Genomic DNA, 19,659 nt, shown 5'->3' on the forward strand with positions numbered 1-19,659 from the left:
CACAGTGCCCCTACCTGAAAAAAATAGACAGTGGATATATTGAGGGAAAGAGCTCAGGTGACTTGAGAGACCAGTGCCTCTGAGCAGTGACCAGATCTGAAGAGTTCCTGGCATTAAGACTGTGTTCTTCTCTCTGGAGAATATCTCCCTCATTGCTTCTCACCTCTGAGACCTCTTTAAGGGCTAGGGGATCCCCATGACATTTTCTCAGTCAGATCCTTTTGTCACAAATGTCTTACATTCTTGCCTCAGCTTCTACTACCTGATTTGAGTTTTCCTTACTCTATGCAGTAGAAGTGAGAAATGGAAGGTTTGTTTTGGAGTAAGTCATTACATCTGTCTTGAAACACTTTTTCCTACAGAAGTCAGTATTGCTTAGGTTTTACATGATGCACATAGACCACTGGAAGGGTGATTTGTGTCCAGAGGAGGCTGAGTTCTGTAATAGCAACTGTTCCCCATCAGTTATTTGCTCTTGAGAAGCTTTACCATTTGCTAAAGAGCGTAACAGTCTCCATGTGCATGGCAATGGATGTAAGACCTGAGTCTTCCTCTCTGGTGCGAGCATCAAGCTGGATCAGAGCGCTCTCTGCTTCCGTGACACCCATGCAGTGCAGCTGGGCTCAAAGCAGTGCTGTGCAAATACATGTGTGGACAGCTGGAAAGAGGCGTCAGAAAAGGGAAAATCAGAGATCTGGACACAGCGAGCAGAGAAAGGAGCATCGTCCGGTACTGACAACATACAACTGTGGGTCTGTTGCCCATGGCTGCCTCTTCATTATCACACACACTTGACTTGAAATCACGTTGTCAGCCCTGCAGGCTGCAGCTAGCAGTGCTGTGCTGGCTGGAACCAAGTGAGTTTTCCCCTTTCTTCTTGAATATGAACAGCAAATTTCTGGAAAAAGAATGAGCCCTGAGAGGATTAAATCACATTGAATTCCACTAATAATTTTGGACTGAAAAATATGAAGGGAGTGTTCTGGTAATGTCAAAACAATATTTGTAATGTATTCCAAATAAGATGTTGGGATTTTAGTTTGTTTTGGGTTTTTTTTTTTGGTCTGTGTTGTTTTCAGAAGTGCCTCCAGCTGGGATTGAAACTTCCAATTTTGAAAAAAAAAACCAAACAAACATAAAACAAGTTTCTTTTTAAAGGACCAGTCAATTCAGAAAATTTCAGTTTGGGTTCAGCTTGGTAGAATCCCCTGATCTGCTTTTGACTATTTGTTTTCACCAGTGAATCAGAACAATATTATTTACTTTGCTCTAATGATGACATTGTTCTCAGCCTCCTTCAGATGGAAGAACATGCAAAAATAATATTTGCCTCCTTCCCTCTCCTGCCCAGCACCATTCTGGCCACCGATGCTCTGAAGGGACCATACATGGCTGGTTTCCGAGCCCATGAAATGGGATGACGTGAGCAGATCCATACAAGTAAATGTGGCTACCCATGTTATTAAATTCAAGCATGTGGCTGGTTCTTTTCTGCCATTCCTGGGCATTAAAAGAGTAGCAGAAGGGTTATATTTTTCACTAACTTATCTTTTATGGGTCTGTTCTCTGGAAGTATCCTTTATTTTTCACTGGACTTTTTTTCTCTGACCTAGTTGAACAACATAGCTTTTAGCAGCCTCTATCACCATCATTCACTAAGCTAACTGTTTATTATTGAAAAAAAATATCTTTTTTATAAACTCTTCTGGCAAAACACTTCTTAACATAGTAGTACATAGTTGAAAATGACTGAACAGATAGGAGAAAAATTAAGGCTGGAACTTGTTGTGGTGTCATGTGCTTTTACAGTTGGTAATATTGGTACATGCCAGGTAGCCCAGGGAGTGTAACTGGAACCTCGACCCTTGTTTGGCTCTTGCTGCTGTAAGCAGGTTTGCTATTTCACAGAATCACAGAATCACAGAATCACAGAATCGACTGGGTTGGAAAACACCTCAGAGATCATCGAGTCCAACCCTTGGTCCAACTCTAGTCCATTTACTAGATCATGGCACTAAGTGGCATGTCCAATCTCAGTTTAAAAACCTCTAGGGACGGCGAGTCCACTACCTCCCTGGGCAGCCATTCCAATGCCTGACCACTCTCTCTGTAAAGAATTTCTTTCTAATATCCAGCCTAAATTTCCCCTGGTAGAGTTTAAGCCCATGCCCCCTTGTCCTATTGCTAACTGCCTGGGAGAAGAGACCAATCCCCACCTGGCTATAACTTCTCTTCAGGTAGTTATAGAGAGTGATGAGGTCACCTCTAAGCCTCCTCTTCTCTAGACTAAACAACCCCAGCTCCATCAGCCTCTCCTCATAGGTCTTATGTTCAAGTCCCTTCACCAGTCGTGTTGCTCTTCTCTGGACCCGCTCCAGCACTTCAATGTCTTTCCTGAACTGAGGGGCCCAGAACTGAACACAATACTCCAGGTGTGGCCTCACCAATGCAGAGTACAGGGGAAGGATCACTTCCCTTGTCCTGCTGACCACGCTGTTTTTGATACAGGACAGGATACCGTTGGCCTTCTTGGCCACCTGGGCATACTGTTGGCTCATGTTGAGCTTCCTGTCAATTAGTACCCCCAGGTCCCTTTCTGTCTGACTGCTCTCCAGCCACTCTGCGCCCAGCCTGTAGCGCTGCAGGGGGTTGTTGTGACCAAAGTGCAGCACCCGGCATTTGGCCTTATTGAACTTCATCCCATTGGAATCAGCCCATTTTTCCAGTCTATCCAGATCCCTCTGCAGAGCCCTCCTGCCTTCCAGCAGGTCGACACTCCCTCCCAACTTGGTGTCATCAGCAAATTTGCTGATGATGGTCTCAATCCCCTCATCTAAATCGTCAATAAAGATGTTAAACAGGACTGGACCCAACACTGACCCCTGGGGAACACCACTAGTGACTTGAAGTTCTGCCCACAGCAGAGCTCTTTCTGAAGAGAAGATATTGCTTGTGCATGATTTTTTTTTCCTTATAAAAGACAGAGCAGTTGCTTCTCCAATGCTGCTGGTGACAGGTAGTGCATTTCTTCAAAAAGTTGGGCATGCTTTTTTGGTATCTGGATCAGGGTCTGTGCTCCTCTCTCTGATTTTCTCTTCTGGGGACTGGTTATTTACAGCTTGCAATCTTTCTGGCACTCAGAGACCTATCTTTGAAGATATTATTGCATCGGAGAGGGTTTTTCAAACTAGTTTCAATACTTTTCTTTATTTCTAGTGCTTTGTGGCAAATGTCCATCCTGGCTGCCTTCCCACACAGGCACTCTGAGTTTACTGGACTGGCTTGGGGTGTAAGGTCCTCAACCTGAAAGCACGTGTATTTTTTTCAAGGGGGTTTAGTGGCCCTGTTTGCAGTATTTGCAGCTGCTAAGCTGTGAAAGTTGTCCTTTGACACTGGACTGGATTTAATTCCTTTTAACCTATGCATTAGAGGAGGACCCTTCTTTATGCTGGATGAAAGTTAAAACAATTGCTTTCCTTTTATTTCCACTTTCAGTTACAGCTTTTAAATAGTCTGAACATTGTCTACACTTTTCAGCCCTGATGTTTCCTCTGCAGGAGTTGTAACGAGTAGATAAAATGGACACAGGCAGGCTACAGCCTCCGTGGTGGGTCGTGGATAGGTTTATAGTTGCCAAAGGTTCGGCACATTGAGAAGATAAATATGTAAAACAATCACACTGTTTCCAGCTCTGTGAAATCTAAATCCAGATATATTAGATGAATGAAGAAAATAAACAATGTGTGATCTTTCAGTAGCATCTCCATGTATCTTATTATCATTTCCTCATGGTGTTCAACAGTGTTTAAGAATAGTTTCTGTAATCTCTTAAATACCCCAGAAAAGGGGACCCAGACTATCACAGCTCTGCAGGGCTTGTATGTGCAGCTAGAGCAAGTATTTTACAGATTTCATCCTCGACTAGGAAGCCCAGAAACTATTGATGTTCTTGTCTCTTTTAAATGCAAGCAAAGCCTCTCTCCAAATGGCTTGATTCCATGAGCTAGAGATTCAAAAAGGACCCTAAATAACACTAGATTTGCAGAACAAGTTGTAGCAGCAGAAACAGGAATGGCTTCTCTCAAGTTAAGGGCTGTTCTCTTCCCAGGCTGGTGTAAGTGGAAACCATCTATCTTGGTTAACTGTCCTGATTTACTAACCCCCTGATGACCTCCAGCTTCTGTAACAAAAAAATACAGACTGAAATAGCAGCAGTGGAGAATTTCCAGATGTCTGCCATGTTCTCAGTGTGCAACTGCAAGTGGTATTTAAACAGCTTCATCACTTTACCCCATCTCCCTGGTACCTTAAAGTATAAAACCGCCTACACTGGTCAGCAGAAGGAAGCATTTATTCTGTCTCATCACCAGTTTGTCTATGATCGCCTGTTTCTCCAGCAATGAAGATACTTCTATAATTTAGTGCAGTGTGTTAAGAAGAAACGTCCTGCCATATAAGAAAAACTGAGTAGCACAATAATCTGTTTAAAAAATTGTCAGGGCTAAATAATCTCATTTGCTTTAAATTGAATGATATATGTACCACATTCCAGCGAAATATAATGATCAAGACCTTCTGATGATATTAAACAGTATTCTTCCTGTTGAGCCAGAAGATGCTTACAATCGACATTGCAATGTTGTCTAGAAGTAACCACACAAGCTGAAGAGTAGTACAGTCATTTTAGCATGGGGCTATGCTCAAGCGAATAGACAGCCTCTTTCACAGCAGGCCTAATTAGCTTAACAAATTCCCCCTTGCCCCCCAAAGCTACCATGTTGCTGCCAGTGCCAGAGCAGACTCATCTATAGCTGGAGGGAATCTGTAGCCAGTGATGCATTACACACTACAGAAATACTAAAAACATAAGTTGAATTAGTTTGTCACCTATGAGAAAGTGACCCATTTTTCCACTCCTGTCCTTTTTTCCCCTCCACCCATTCTTCTCCCTTTCTTCTCTCACCTACAAGCAACCAAGCATCCTACTGCTGCATCCTTTTTTCCCTAAATCACAGCATACTTATCATTCCCAGCAAAATGCCTGACTGCTGTGAATGGCCAGTTTTGATTGCAACATAGCCTATCTTTCTACTGTTTTGGCAGTGACGTTATAAGCAGAACCTCTGCAAATACTGTAACAGTAAGAAGACATTTTGTGATGCTGTGTACCCAAAGTATGCCCCACATTCTTGCAGTCTTCTGACAAACACCAACAGAGTCATCACCACAGCCCCATGAGGCAGGGTAGTGCTAATCATCCTAAATTACAGATGTAACACTGACATGAAAAAACTTGGACCCACAGAGGTAGTCACCTACACTCCTCATTTAAGTCAAGGGGCTAATCATGTCTCTGCATACCTTTGTAGATCTGAAGATGGGGGACTATTTGTGAGGTCATGCTGAACCATGCAGAGCAGCAGCCACTGGAAATGATGTTTCCCAGGACTCAGAGCAGCATCTTGATTAGTGTTCAGTGAGTCCAGCAAGATTGCTTAGACTGGGAAGAGCTGCTGCATATAAAAGGCAGGAGCCAGTTCCCTTCCTTGTGAGGCAGCTGAGTCCCTAGGTTTGCAGGCCAGTGTCTGTACAGCAACACAACTCCTCCCTACCCTTGATTTGCAGTGACTCAATATCTCTCTATGCCAGCTGATTATTCCCTCTATTATTATTATTTTTTTGGGGGGGGAGTGGTTGGGGAAGGGGTATTTGCTGGGCCGTTCCCTCCTCCAAGTGGGATATAGCAAACTTCTCCTACACAAATGTCTCCTTCCCTAAGTCATCTGAGAAGGCTGTCAATGTCAAGTAGACACTTGTGATGAAGAAGCAGGTAGTTTTTCTGTCAAGGGTAAATATGGATGATGTTTTGCACATCTGTGCCATATTCTGTGGTTTTGTAAACTCCTTCAAGGACCAGCCTGTGTTTTACCCATGAGCAGTTAGATGGATTGATACAAGACTCTGCACAGTACGATGGACATCTGAGCAGAGCTTTTGCTGCAGATGTGGAGTGCAAATGGAAGTCTTGGGACAGCAAAACTTGTTATGATTTTATTTTCCCCTTTTTATTATTCATTCCTACAGTTATTAGCCTTAGAGGTTTCTTCCTGTAAACTCAGAATTATTGTAGTGTGAAGCACAAAGTTTTGCTGAGTTTGTATGAGTTTTGAGGGATCAAGGGCAGGTTGTAAGGGCACTGCAGGGAAGTAAGAGGCTGTCTGAAAATAAGCTATTCCACTTCTATGCCCAGACAAACTACTGAAACACCTGAAGTGTTGAACTTTCAGAGTAAACACCTATCTTTCTCTGTTACCAGAAAGACACAGAACTATTAAAGTAAAAAGAACAAAAATGTGAGAGGGCTGGCCTCCCACATACTGAGTGTGCCCTTACTCCATTAAGTCACTGACCTCTGGGGAACCACTCCAGAAGATTTTCAGGGGGATGCCATCCTATCTCACCAGCTGCTAAGTGTTTTCTTTCTTTCTACATGATATGAGGGTGGGGGAAAAAAAAAAAAAAAATCCTTTTTTTTCCTGGAGTTTTAAAGAGGGGAACGTATGAAAATATTTTGTTTCAGAAAGATTACTAACAACAGCAACATCAAAATTGTCTAATCTGGTTTTGATGTTTTCTTGGATTATTCAGTTTTGTGCAGTGGAGGGGCTTTCATCTGAAAACCTTCTCATGGCTATACAATTAAATAAGATGGAATGAAAATAAGAGGATGTCACGGGCTATGGTATGCACCAACAAATGGAATATGTATGTGATATGTCCAGGTGTCCAGGCACTAAATTATGACAATGCCATTGTTATTTCATGTTCTTCACACAAACACTTCTGCTAGCTCAGGATTATGATCTTTCTTTTTGTCATGTTAACACACCTTCTGAATTAGGAATGTCTTTGCAAAACCAAAGAAATTAAAATGATTATGATCACTTCTCTCAGCTGAATCAATTCTAGTCCTTTGGTGACAGAAACATACCAGTTCTCCAGTCATTCACAGAGTCTTCCAGGACAGACAAAGTTGACTTTCTGTCACTCAAACACAAGTAGGAGAAAAACCAACTTGAAACCCCACCGACTGCAAAACTTTCGAGACTAAATAATAAAACAGCAAAGCAGGGTACATGGCCGTTTTTCCTTCTATGATGCTAAAATATGCCATATTGCAAAGGTTCAGATACATATATGTGTGTGCCTACACATTTATCTGTATAGCTACCGGCTGAAAGGAGCAGAGGGAGAATACTTATGTAGCAATGGGCAATTTGTGGTGAGTTTCTTAAATGGCTGAGTTTAAGCTGGATTTTTAAATTTCTTAGAAGGAGGCTTATGATGCCTGGCTATGTTACCCATCCTATCACGATTCTAAGCTCAGGTAAATATAACATCTTGGGAAAAAAACCTACATGAGTGGGTTTTGTTTGTTTGTTTGTTTTGTTTTGTTTTTCTGTCAAGTCAAACTACAGCAAGCTCCTTTCAGTCCTGAAATACAGAGGACACTATCTGTGATAAGCCCTGGAGGAAAATTGCACACAGACTTTTTTTGGCAGTCTTCAAATTCTTCAGTGATTATTTCTGGAGAAATATATATGTTGTATGGAATACTTTCCTCGGTTAGGAAATAAGTTGACTGGGGACACACTGCCCCGCTGACCAGAACCAGTCCTTCATCTTCTGTGAATACGGACGGATGCTATGTGATCCTAGAGCAACTGGGTCCGCAATATGCTTTGGCAAAGTATCACATGAGAAGGAAAGGGAAAAGAGAAACGAGACAGTAACAGGTACGATGAGTTAATACGTGTTGAAGCATCTAATAAAAATAATAGTCAGAGTAGCAGGGCACAGCAGTGGAGAAAAGAGGAAAAAAAAACCCAACTGTGGAGTTAGTACTGTAATTCTTTTAGTGGGAGAGGCAGCTCCAGTGCAGTATGTCCTTGAGATCACAGAACATCTTGAAGAGTGGTAGTTAGAGAGAAACACAGTAAAAAGACACAGAAGTAGGCGCAGTGAAAAGGCAGATTTATTTACTAGTAATACTGTACAGAGAAAAAAAAAGGAGAGAGAAGCCACAGTTACAGCATGGCTGTTGCTGGCAGTGTTCTTGGTTTTTATTTTTATTTTTTTTGTACTCATTTTTTAATCTGAAGAAAAAACATAACAGTCAAAAAAGTACACTTCAGGTTACAAAGTACAGCAGCTATCCCCAGCAATTCTAATCCAGTGTTAGCACAGCAGTTTTTCCCCAACAAAATGGGATTTTATTTACATTAGCTCACAAAGAAAATGGGAGACTAAAGCTTAAAAAAAAATCTCAACCACAACCTACATTCACCATAAAAGCTGCATTTTACACAACATTTTCTTGAACCCCTATGAAGAGTCAACCATCTATAGAGTGACTGTAGTCAGGAGGGGCAGGATACCTTCAGAAATGTGTTCTTTGCTTTTCTCCTGACCTGTTCTTGCTTGGCTACCTTTGCTGCACTCAGACTCAGCTGGAAAAGCAAAGAGCTTTCAAATGGATTTATCTCCTGTATCTGCCCCTTAGCTGTGCCTACATCTATACTTGCAAAACAACAGGGACAAAATTTGAGCCTATCATCAGTAAAGCACCTTAATCATAGATACAGGGCAATCTCAACATATCCTCAAGGCTACCCCTAACCAGCACAGTGCTTGAGTATGTATTACACTTCAAACAAGTGCTTAAGATCAGTGGAGCTTAAGAACCTCTTTCAATTGGCATTTTATATGGTCGCAAAAAACCTTTTTTATTTTTGAGTTTGCCTCTCTCTGACCGGCACGTTAACTTGGAGGGATACCAGTAGCTTCTTGGCAAGTAATTTTACTGAGAATGTCTTTGTGTGCTGGATCGTCTGTGGGGAAGTTCACATCTTCTCCTGGCTCCTTTACCCTGACAATTAGGGGGTGGCTTGCCTTCTGTAAGTGGCTTCTGGATGCTGATATTTTATGCACTTAAGCATATCTAGCTCATAGATATGATCTAGATATTTATTCAATTGGGCACATCTAGCTCATATTGGCCTGGTAGTGTTCCCACAGGAATGGGAAAAGAAACAGCAGATTTAGCTAAATAGAAGGATTTTAGTGGAACCCACGGTTAGGACAACCCATGGGATCCCAGACTAATAGGTAGGGAGAGCACTCCTCTACTATCAAATTTGCCCTAGGAATCTAGGAAAATGCAGGAAGATGTCCAAACACGAAGGACAGGCTGCTGACATTCCTTTTTACTTGGGACTCATGCCAACAGACCTGAGGTGAGGTTTTTACTCCGATTTCTCTTTTTCCCCCTTGTCTTTGCTCATAGGAAACCACAAAAACGGAAGCAGAGAGAGGGGGAAAAAGGAGCCGCTGATCAATGGTGTCCAGAACGTGAGCAAGTACAGAGACAGGGGACAGGCAGAGCCTGGAGCAGATGTGAAACATTTGGAAGAAATCTTACACTGCCTCTTTTATGTTGTGGCTTTTCTTTTGCGCAGGTATGAAATTCACCCTCATGCTCTTCATGGACTGGGAGTTTTGAGAGTTCCCTGGAGGGTGTTTGTTTACTTTCAAACACAGTCAGCAAAGAGACCATGCTCTAAACACCTCTCTGCAGAAAAGTGCACCAGTTTCACAACACCATTTAAAAATCTATCTAATTAAAGGAATGAGAAGACACAGTTAAAGCAGCATAAGCCTTGCTTGTAGCATATTGTTTAAAGACCAAACCCTATAAGCATTTGTGCATGTGCTTAAACTTCACTTATTTGGGTAGTACCATTGAACTAAAAAGGGCTGCTTGAGTGCTTGATTTTATGCTCATGGGCAAGTCTTTAGGTCTTATAGACCTACAGAATAGATATGCAAGGTCTAAATTCAGGTATGAATCATAAACATACCAATGCAAGTTAAAAATCTACAAATATACCCAAACTGGTGGACTTGAGTTACTTGGCTAATTCTAAAATATTTTTTTTTGTTCAATTTCTGAAGTAGATTAATTCTTAAAACAAACCCCTAAATTCTTCTTTCAGAAGAATTTGGGAAACAATTGCAGGAAAGCTTTACAATACAACAACAGCAAAAACCCTCAAAACAAGAGAAGTCTTTGCAAACTGGAGGAAGGGGGTCAGAATTCTTGACAAGTTTGCCCTTAAAAAACTGACCTATTCTTAATCTGCTGAATAGTCTAAGTGGAACCACCACAGGAAAAAAAGCTATAGATTTTGCAAGACTCTTTGAACCCATGAGGAAAAAGGCTCAGTTTTATAATGCTTTGATTTTAAATATAAGTGGGACATTTTTAAGAACTTCATGCACCCTTGTCACTATTTACAAGCTAAGTTATTATTATAAGCTTATATTACAAGTTGGATTTATATTCTCTTTGGAGCAGATGACAATCAATTCATATTCTAAACTTAATAAATTCAGCCATTTTATACAACTTACTCTTTTACATACAAAAATTACAGTCTACATTTTTGTTGGATATTGTCACAGCCTGCGACATCTGATTAAGCTCAGAACTCAAGTTTAGTCTTGCTGCCCAGAAAGCTCATGAAACATAATCTGAGCAAATCATAAACTTTCTAATAGACAGAAAGAACTGGTTGGAACTGAGTTTAGAAAAAAATAAAGACATCACATCTCAGCCTGTGGGAAAATCCTCTGCTTTGTCTAAATGATTTTGTTCTACTCTTTCCAGTGGCATCACCTCTTTCATTTTGAAATCTCATGTTGAATAAAGCATGACAAAGTGAAAAAACATATAGTTCTCCTATTTAGCCATACCTCTCTACTGAAAGTAGGTAGCTATTGCTGACTGTGTTGGCTTTATAGACACAGAAGTTTGTCTAGCTATAGAAAGCATAGGCCCACCTTTTTCTGTGAAATAAATGAACTTATTTAGCTATGTTCATAGCAGGTATATTGGATTCTACTCTTCTAACTTTACTCTTTAAAAAGTGTTGTGATCCTGCTTCCTGGAGAAAACTGTGGTTTGGTCTACAAAAGATCCCAAGAAGATGGGCACTGTCATAAACATACGAAAAAGTTCAAAGGATCAATGTCATGGGTAGGATGATATTCAGAAACTCAATTCCCATTTAGGGTTTGTATCTCATTACAAAAATATTTATTCCTTAAAAAAATACACAAATGTAAAATACTAGGTTTTCTACTATATCCCCACTTACTTTCCAAGTTTGCTATTTGGATGTTAGACTAAATCAAAAGGCGGAACACCTTTTATTTCTCTAGCAACTCCTTATGCTTTCTTTCTGCTCTGATTAATGTGTTGTGTTTCTCTAATTCTAATCAGTAGTGAACTTAGGTAGAACAGCAGAGGACTAATATACTAGCTATCAGGGTAGTCCCACTTAATAATTGTTCATGAATACCACTGACGTGGTAGCAATGCTGACTCAGGATCTGATCCAACCAGATGCTAAGCAAGATTTTGTTCTGTGTTTTTCTCAGCAGAAGTAGCAATGCTCAGAGTTAGCCTCCAGGATTACGTCACCCTGGGCAAACTCAGCAGCGCATGAAATTAGTACAGGTACACAAGTAACACCCAAACTACACCCTGTGTTAATCATTCATGCCCTGATCTTGCAGATACCTATACACATTCCGGCTGTGAGTAGTCCTGTTCACTGAAATAGGTCTACACACACCAGAATTAGGCGTTTGAGTTTTTGTTTGCAGGGCTGATGTCTTCTATTGCATGGGTAGAGGTACGCTTCACAGAGAAGGGCTTGTGCACGCTTCTCTTGCTGGGGATTGAAAGATAATGTTGTGTTTATACAGCTTTGGAATACAGCCTGCACTTTTTGGAAATAAAAAAAGAAAAAAAAAAAGGAAAAGAAAGGTACAAAAAGAAGAAGGAAACCCAAGAGTGCTAAGGCAAACTGTCAAATGGCACATCATACCTACTTTGTCATTCATTTAGATAACATCACAAAGGCAGACCAGAGGAGTTCTGTAAACATATACCATACAGTACATCAGCCACGGGAAATTAAAAAAAGAAAACAACCCTGTAATTCTTTTCTTTCTGTATTGATATCCTTGTAATCAAAGAGATTGCCTAGCCACTAATCATAATGCTGCGGTTTATGATTTGTATTTTTCTTCTGTTAAGAAATTAAAAAAGAAAGAATGGAAGTAAAATGCAGTGTTTTGCAAAAGAAACAGTCCCTGAACATAAATGAGGGACGACATGGAAAGTGGGCTCATAGAAACTTAGAAAATACAAAATATAAAAAAGTTTCATAGGTTACTTTTTCCCACTCTAGGAAAAATTACACTGAAAAGAGGTTTTTTTTTTTTGTTTTGTTTTTGTTTTTCTTACAAAAGTTAAGGCGAGCAGTTTGTTGTGGCAAAATACTATCACTGAACCAGTTTCTGACTCTACTTTTTTGTATTCCCTCATGCTGAAATTGAAAATATATGTGTCATGGTGTAGGTTAAACAGATGGGGAGTTTGCTTAAAACAATACAAAAAAACTCTCCCATAATGATCCTTACAAAAATCTCTCTCTGCTTGATCGTAGAGCAGACCTCTTCCTTCATGCCTGATTGTGCATGAATTTCCACAGGCAGGCTCCTATCCAAGGGCAAGGGGAAAACCAACCCCTTCGAAGCCCAAAACAGCCCTGGGGAAGCTTTTTACATTCGTCAGCCAGGGCTAATGTGTTTGAATTCCCATGTTACTTGACTTCAGGCTAATGGCTGGAAGGGACATGGCGATGCCCAGGCACAGCTGCTGCCCTTGCGGAGGGGGATGATTGGAGTAAATGTGTTTCAGCTGATGTAGCTAAGACCCTCTGAGTTCAGACCGATTTGTTCGTGTTTTGTGTATGTCCTGACCTCAGACATGGAACTGCCTTTGACCCGTAAAGACAAACCCTATGCAGACAAACATTTAGATTTTCTGGATCTTTTGGGGCCCAATAACCATCTGAACACATAAAAACCACTGGCCTTCCTAGGCACTCAATGTTAGCTACAAGTACTGAGCAGTAGGTATTTGGCAGGTTTAAGGTTTAAGGCTTGTGCTCTACTTCTAACCACTAAAGGGCCACTTCTGGACTCTTGTACGCCACCATCTCCCCACCATGCTGTGCTGCAGATGGTGCACTGGTCTCAGACATGTTCTGGTCCCAGCCTCAGCAAGCATCTCCCAAAGCTGGCCGCTGAGGGAGTCATCCCCAAAATGCTGAGCCTGTGCTGAACCAGAAGGTCATCTGACAGGGGAGCACATGGCTGAAGAGATGCGTGGACAGAGTGGGTTAGGGTAAAGACGACACCCCAAATTTCCCGAGCAGAGGACTTTGGGAAAAAAAAGTCCAAAGGGGAGAAGAGCGGCAAGGTAAGATTGGACTGGGAAGACACTGGGAGGCCAGGGTGGCCGTGAAGGCAGCGTCACACCTGGAGAGGAAAAGGTGGTGAGCAACGAGGTGACCGGCCAGGTCAGGAGGAGATGGCTGGAAGATTTATTTTTGAGGATTACTGGTGAGGTGAACAGGCCCCAGAGTGAGAACTACTGCGAAGTGCACCTGGGTCCTGTGGTGCTCACGGGGTGGGGGTGATATGGGAAGGTCTTCACCCCTTTTGTTGCAGTGCTTTGGGGTCCTACATGTGCCTGGGGACTGCCTCGCCAGGCCACCCTGGGGCTGAAAACTCAGGATCTCATTTCAAGAAATGCTGAGATTTGTAAAAGCTTAGTGTTTCTGGGGAAAAATACAAAAAAACACCAAAAAAACCCAAACCCATGCAACCCAATCAAAAAAACCCTAAACACAGGCTGCTAGCTTCCAACAAACAGCCACGAGACCTGCTGTCGCAGCTCAGGTCTCTGCAGCTGTTCCTCTCTTTAATGAAACTTAACTGCCTACGCCTGAGTCAAGGGATAATGTGCAGAGCTTCTGTGGGTGAGTTTGGTCCTTCTCCCATCCAAAACCCCCAGGGGAGGTGGAGGGAGAGTGTCAAAGTCTGTTAAATCTGACCACTGCAGCAGATGCGGAGCCCAGCAATATTTCTGCAGGTGTCATACAGATGTGACTGTCTTTTCCTAATCTCTGCTTGCCTTTATTTTTAACTTTTTTCCGACTGTCACCTGAGCAGTGGTGAGAGGTTCTATTGACCAGCTCCATACTGATGGCTGAGTGAACTAATGCAGAAACTGCCTTTTGCATTTTCTCTGTGTGTGTGTTTTCAATGTGCCTCATATCACCACCACCATGAACAAGTGTCTTTTTTACTGGCACAGAAAGAAAAGAGTACAGAGCAGGAACTCTGTTTAATCGGATGCTCTGAACTAACAATGCAGTAAAAGCACCATCCAAGAAAGAACAGAAATATCATAGGAGCCACCTCAGACTGAAAGGAGGCCTTTTTTTTTTTTTTTTTTTGCTTTTTACTAGTTTATTTTGTTTTTCAGTTGCTCTTATTTATTTTTAAAGACTGATAGTTTCAAAGACACTTCAAAATAATCTTCGGTACTTCTTAGCACTATCAGAAAATATAAATCCTGATTTTTAATCTCACTTCTGTAGTTATAAATCCAGACTAACTTCACTAGACAGAGTGAAGCTACACTTAAGCAAAGCCAGTGTGAGACAAGAATCAGGCTCATAATATCTCGTCATGAAAAAGCTGGCTGCTTTTTCATTGTAGTTAGAAGAATCAAAGGACCAAGAAACAAAGAAACATCTATTGATTTTGGATGCCTTTGCCTTTTTACATTTTCACCTTGAGTTGTTTTCAACAGGCCTGATTTTCAGAGGGCAGATGAAGAAAAATTTACTGGAAATCAGGCTTCTTTGAAGTGTCCCACACTGGAAAATGAAGCATCCAAAACCACCAGCAGTTTTTGAAAATGTTAGCCTTGCAGCTATAGGATATTCTCCCAAAATAGCTGCTTGGACAAAACTCCGCCAGGCCTCCATGGAAGTTTCACCTGGGTAAGCAGGGCAGGGTCAGACCCATCACCTGTCATTACGTAGGTGCACTGGAGGTACACTCTGTGAGAAACTACACCTCCATAAGAATTACAAAATAAAACCCTGGTCCTACCCTCATTCCCAACACTGAGAATTTTGTCTCTGAATCCAGAGGGAACAGGGTCAGACTGTGAGAGAATTTGATTTATATTCTAAAGAAACAGAAACCAATATCTCTCATTTACTGGAGTTCAGCAGGAAAACTTCATGTATAAACATTGGCAGAGTTACTGAAAGGCAAGTAATTAGATCAGTAACTCCATTTCACTTGGTGTGACAGCTGCATCTTTTTCATGTCAAGTTAACTTCAACTGTAATTTGGGGGAGATGAGGTACACATACAATACTGTAATCTGGAAGATTTATATAAGGCAAAATCAGCATTCATACATTTTTCTAGAAAGAATAATTAAGGTCCACTTTTGGTATCACCAATAAGCAGAAATGGCTGATGGGTTTTTCTGAAACCACAAACTAAAGTGGGAAGTTACTATAAAACAAAAATATGGAAACTTTTTGGGAAAGACTTGTCTGAGTTTTAGCAAATTAAAACAGTAAAATGACCCAAGCCTTCCCCCAAGAAATAAAAAATATAAAATAATGTTTAAATGTGATTTTTCTTAAAAAAAAGAAGGAACATTTCTTAAGGCTCTCATATCTGGCTACTGTGAAACTCAGACTCCCATGAAATCCTAGGAATCTGATCAAGCCTGCCAGATATCCAAAGAAAAATGTAAAAAGCTTTTTCATTATATATATAATATATATTTTAAAATAAAATAAATATGAAAAGATGTGTTCCTTTTCCCATTTATCTCTCACTCTGCAATATTTAGGAAAAAAGCCCCCAACAACAACAACAAAGTGAAGCAGCCCCCCCCAACCCCTCCCCAAGCCCCAAACAGTAGGTTTGATGGGAAAACAACCATGCGTTCCTCTTCATGAAGAACTAGAAAGCAAAGCAACCCAACTGCAAGGCAATGGAGGCATTCACTTCCAGTTCACAGTATTGCAGTTAGAAGGAGAGTGAGGTCTAGGTAAGTGGTGGAGCAGGAGCTGCCCAGAGCAGGGAAGGAGGAGGTGTTCACATGACAATACAGCATTGACAGCGCTTTTTCTTTTGTGTACCTGGGGCAGCTTCCAAGGGCAGGCTCTCTTCCTTCCCCTCGGGAGAGGAGGGCTCTGTCGTGTCTGACAGGGGCCTGCCAGAGACCAGCTCAGCGGCGTTCCCGTCCATGGTGGAGATGTCCGTCACTGTCTTCTCCCGCAACGACTTCTCGTCGTCTTCGTCGATCAGGACCAGCTCTGCCTTGATGGTCTCGTCATAACCCAGCACTTTCTTCGTCTCCTCTTCGTCATCGATGTTCTGATAGCCCATAAATATCATTGTCACCGGCTGATCTGCGCTGGCCTCCAGGGCTTTGCCACCGCAAGGTTTGTCTTGGGGCTGAGGGTTCACAGCATGCCCTTTGCTGGGTTTGTGTACCATTTCCAGCTTTGCCTCCTTGAAGAGCATTTGCTCCTTCATATGGCTAAGGTTTCCATCAGCTACTGCGTTTCTGTCTGACACAGTCATTGTTTCATACCCTCCTTTTACACTTGATTGTCCAGCTTTTTGCATAAGTTCATCTACGTCCTTTGAGCTTAATTTATGTACTCCATTTTCTACCACTGTGCCACCAGAGTGAACCTCATAGACTACCTTGGTACCATCATCATAGACTTTGAATCCTCTTTGATGGGCCTCATCTGGGCCAACAGGTGAAGCAGAGACAATCTTGGTCTCTCCTGTCTGTTTGTCTTTCTCCACATTAATTTCCATGGTGCACAAAGCTTGAATGAAAACAAGAGAGGAAGTGCATGTTACAACAAAAAAAGCCAGTGAATGGTTAATTGCCAAACAGACAAAGAAAACTACGGTGCCCCTTTTCCTACCTCCTGCTTCTAAAGGGCCAAGCGTTCTACGTTAGATGTGGGATGCAACGCTGTGGACAGAGATAGTTATTACACTACAGCTTTTTATGCAGCTGGAGGCCAGGCATGCCTGCAGCAGACAGGACCTAGTCTTCCAGCTCTCACCACGTGGAGCTGTCTCTGATCAATCAGCAGTGCCAAGACTTGGGTTAGGTGTAATTTAGACAAAGGGAGGTGACAGCATGCAGGTTTCCCTCAGCCTTTCCATTCTGAACTTGCCTCAAAATTAAGAGAGAAACTCATCTCCAGGAACCTCTCTACTCACTTTCCCCTCTCTTCCACCGAACTGCCAGTTGACTGGTAACAAGTTTTGTTTGCTGCAAAGTAACACCCAGACTGTCTTATTATCAACACTAGTTCTTGCTTAATTCTTCCATCTGTGGCATTCAAAACATTTTAGAGAGGTGAAGAAACATTGTTTACCCCTGTTTTACAAGTGGGAAAACAAAATCACACAGGAATGGGATAATTTCTCCTGCAGATGCATGGCAAGGCAGGTCTCTCAGCTTCCACACCAAGGCAGTGACAGTGACCTCTACTTGCAGGTGAAGAGAATGTACAAAATGGCCAAAAAGCGCTCCCTCATTTATTTGAATTTGCCCCTAAGCACCATCACCAAGGCTGAAGAAAGAAGTAATAATGAACTGATTTTCAAAGTGTCATGAAACAATAGGTAAAAACATGAGTGTGAGGAATGCTGCTTTACAATAGCAAAGAAGCTTTTCGAGCAGTTAAGGACGCAGGAACAAGATGAAAATTGTGGAGACCATACAGTAGGAACAGACAGGCAGTCTAAACCACTCCAACACCCATTTTGAGATATGATGACGTCTCACTAGACAGTTTTTCAAAGAAAAATGTGGGAAGGTCTCACAGATTTTCCAGAAGTGATCATCTGTTTAAGCATTCCTTGTATGCAGATGAAGACATTTTGGCTCCTGGACAGACATCCACAGACACTTAATTACAAATTACCACACGCAGTGACAAGTGTTCATGAACCTTATGGTGACCATTTCCACCAATGAACCTCAATCATATAATTGTGATTTTTCTTACCTGGGGACAACACAAACTGACATGTTGGCTTTTTTATTTCCTGACTTGCTATCAAGTTACTACAGAATATCCTTGCCCAACAAAGCAATGTATCTTGGTATGTTTGTAATTAAAAAATATATTAAAAAATATTCTTGCTTTAATATATTCCCTTAGTCTTATTATTCACACACAGTAGATTTTTTTTTTTCCTTGTATCTGTAAAGCAAAGTATTTCATCAGCAATTGGATGTTTATCATGACATGCACCCTCCCTATATCCAGACAAAAAATTCATGTGTTTCCAAGTGGGTGCACACTGGGCCCTGCAAGGAGGTGTCCTCTGGACCCCAGAGGAATGAACTAGTTGGCAGCCCAGACAAATGGGGGTCTGAGCATCCACATGCCATTTGCATCTGCTCAGGCCTTGGTTGGCCCGGGAACGGCTGGTAGGTCAATTACAATTCTGCACAAACACATCTGCATGGGGCTGGAGGATGGAGGTGCTGGCGGGCAAGGGAACATTGCTACCTCTGAGTGTGAGGCGTTGCTGAAGGCCACAGTGCGCTGCAGAAGGTGGGATCTTGCCTTGGCCACTGCAAGCTAGGAGAACATCCCTAAAGACTGTGTTTTACAATTGCTTTGGGAGGTTTATGGACAAGCTGGGTCCATAGCTATCATGATCCTAAACACAGGATGCCCATTGCCACAATGAAGTAGGGATACCAGTTTTCTGATCTCCCCATTATGGAGTTTTCATGCCTGGCCATCCAGAGCAGCCCCAGCAGTCAGGAGGAGGCTGCGGGGCAAGAGCTGGACTCTGCTCTGAGGTGTGTGGCAGGAAACTGAGGAACAGCTGGTATGGACTGAAATAGGGGAGATTTGGGCTGGAAATAAAGAAATCGCTGTTGCCCCAAGGCCAGTAGGATTTTATCCCTGGAGCAGGTTGCTCTGAGGAGCTGTGGCATACTGCACCATGGTGCAGCTCAGAGAGCAGCTGTCAAGGACAACTTGCTCAGAACTCTCCAAGCCCAGGAACCTGGTGGGAAAGTGTCCTTCAAGTGTCATGCAAGTAACTCTGACCTGAAGCCTTTAACCCAGCTTGTAGTGTTAATGAAACAAAAAGATGCAGGTGACAACACTAAAATTCTGGAATTTGCCCCCTTCTAGGTGCACTTTCTTGGGTGGGGGTGAGGGGAAGGAGGAAAAGAAGAGGAATTTTCTTTACTGGCTTGGTCTCCAGGCCTTTCGTGAGTGGGCTCTGAACATCACTTGACCTCATCAGTGCTGCTGCAGATACTGTTCAACTGCAAAGACTACAGAGGTAAAAGTAGGGGTTGGCTAGCCTACAGTGTAGATGCTAAAACTGACACACTGGCAGGTTTTATGAGTGGCAGGCAGCTGAACTGAAGCAAAGCTGAGCTGCGAGGGAGCAACAGCACATCCCGACAATCATCTCTGATGGACAGAAGTTCCTGATTTGTCCTGAGCACCCCAGCCCTGAAGAGGAGGCATCGCCAGCCCACCTGCTCCCTTCTTGGTGAGAAGCAGCATCCTGAGCTCCCTTGGAACTCCTGTGCTTCTCCTCTTCTTTGAAAAGCAAAATTATTATCTGGGG

General features: G+C 42.2%; 1 protein-coding gene across 7 annotated transcripts in view; it reads right to left on the reverse strand.

The window, feature by feature from the left end:
- PALM2AKAP2 (PALM2 and AKAP2 fusion) overlaps window positions 1-19,659 on the reverse strand; it is a 267,852-nt gene that overhangs the window by 129,596 nt on the left and 118,597 nt on the right. For 4 of the 7 annotated variants that reach the window (XM_065046386.1, XM_065046383.1, XM_065046385.1 and 1 more), the window contains one exon: window positions 16,158-16,862. The exons of 2 other annotated variants lie outside the window; for them this stretch is intronic. In XM_065046386.1, coding sequence (XP_064902458.1) covers window positions 16,158-16,862 — 705 coding nt within the window. Of the gene's footprint in view, window positions 1-8,012; window positions 16,863-19,659 lie in introns of those variants that run through there. One more of the 7 variants, XM_065046401.1, reaches the window with a different exon arrangement.

The sequence above is a fragment of the Columba livia genome, chromosome Z, assembly GCF_036013475.1.
Source record: "Columba livia isolate bColLiv1 breed racing homer chromosome Z, bColLiv1.pat.W.v2, whole genome shotgun sequence".
NCBI lineage: Eukaryota > Metazoa > Chordata > Aves > Columbiformes > Columbidae > Columba > Columba livia.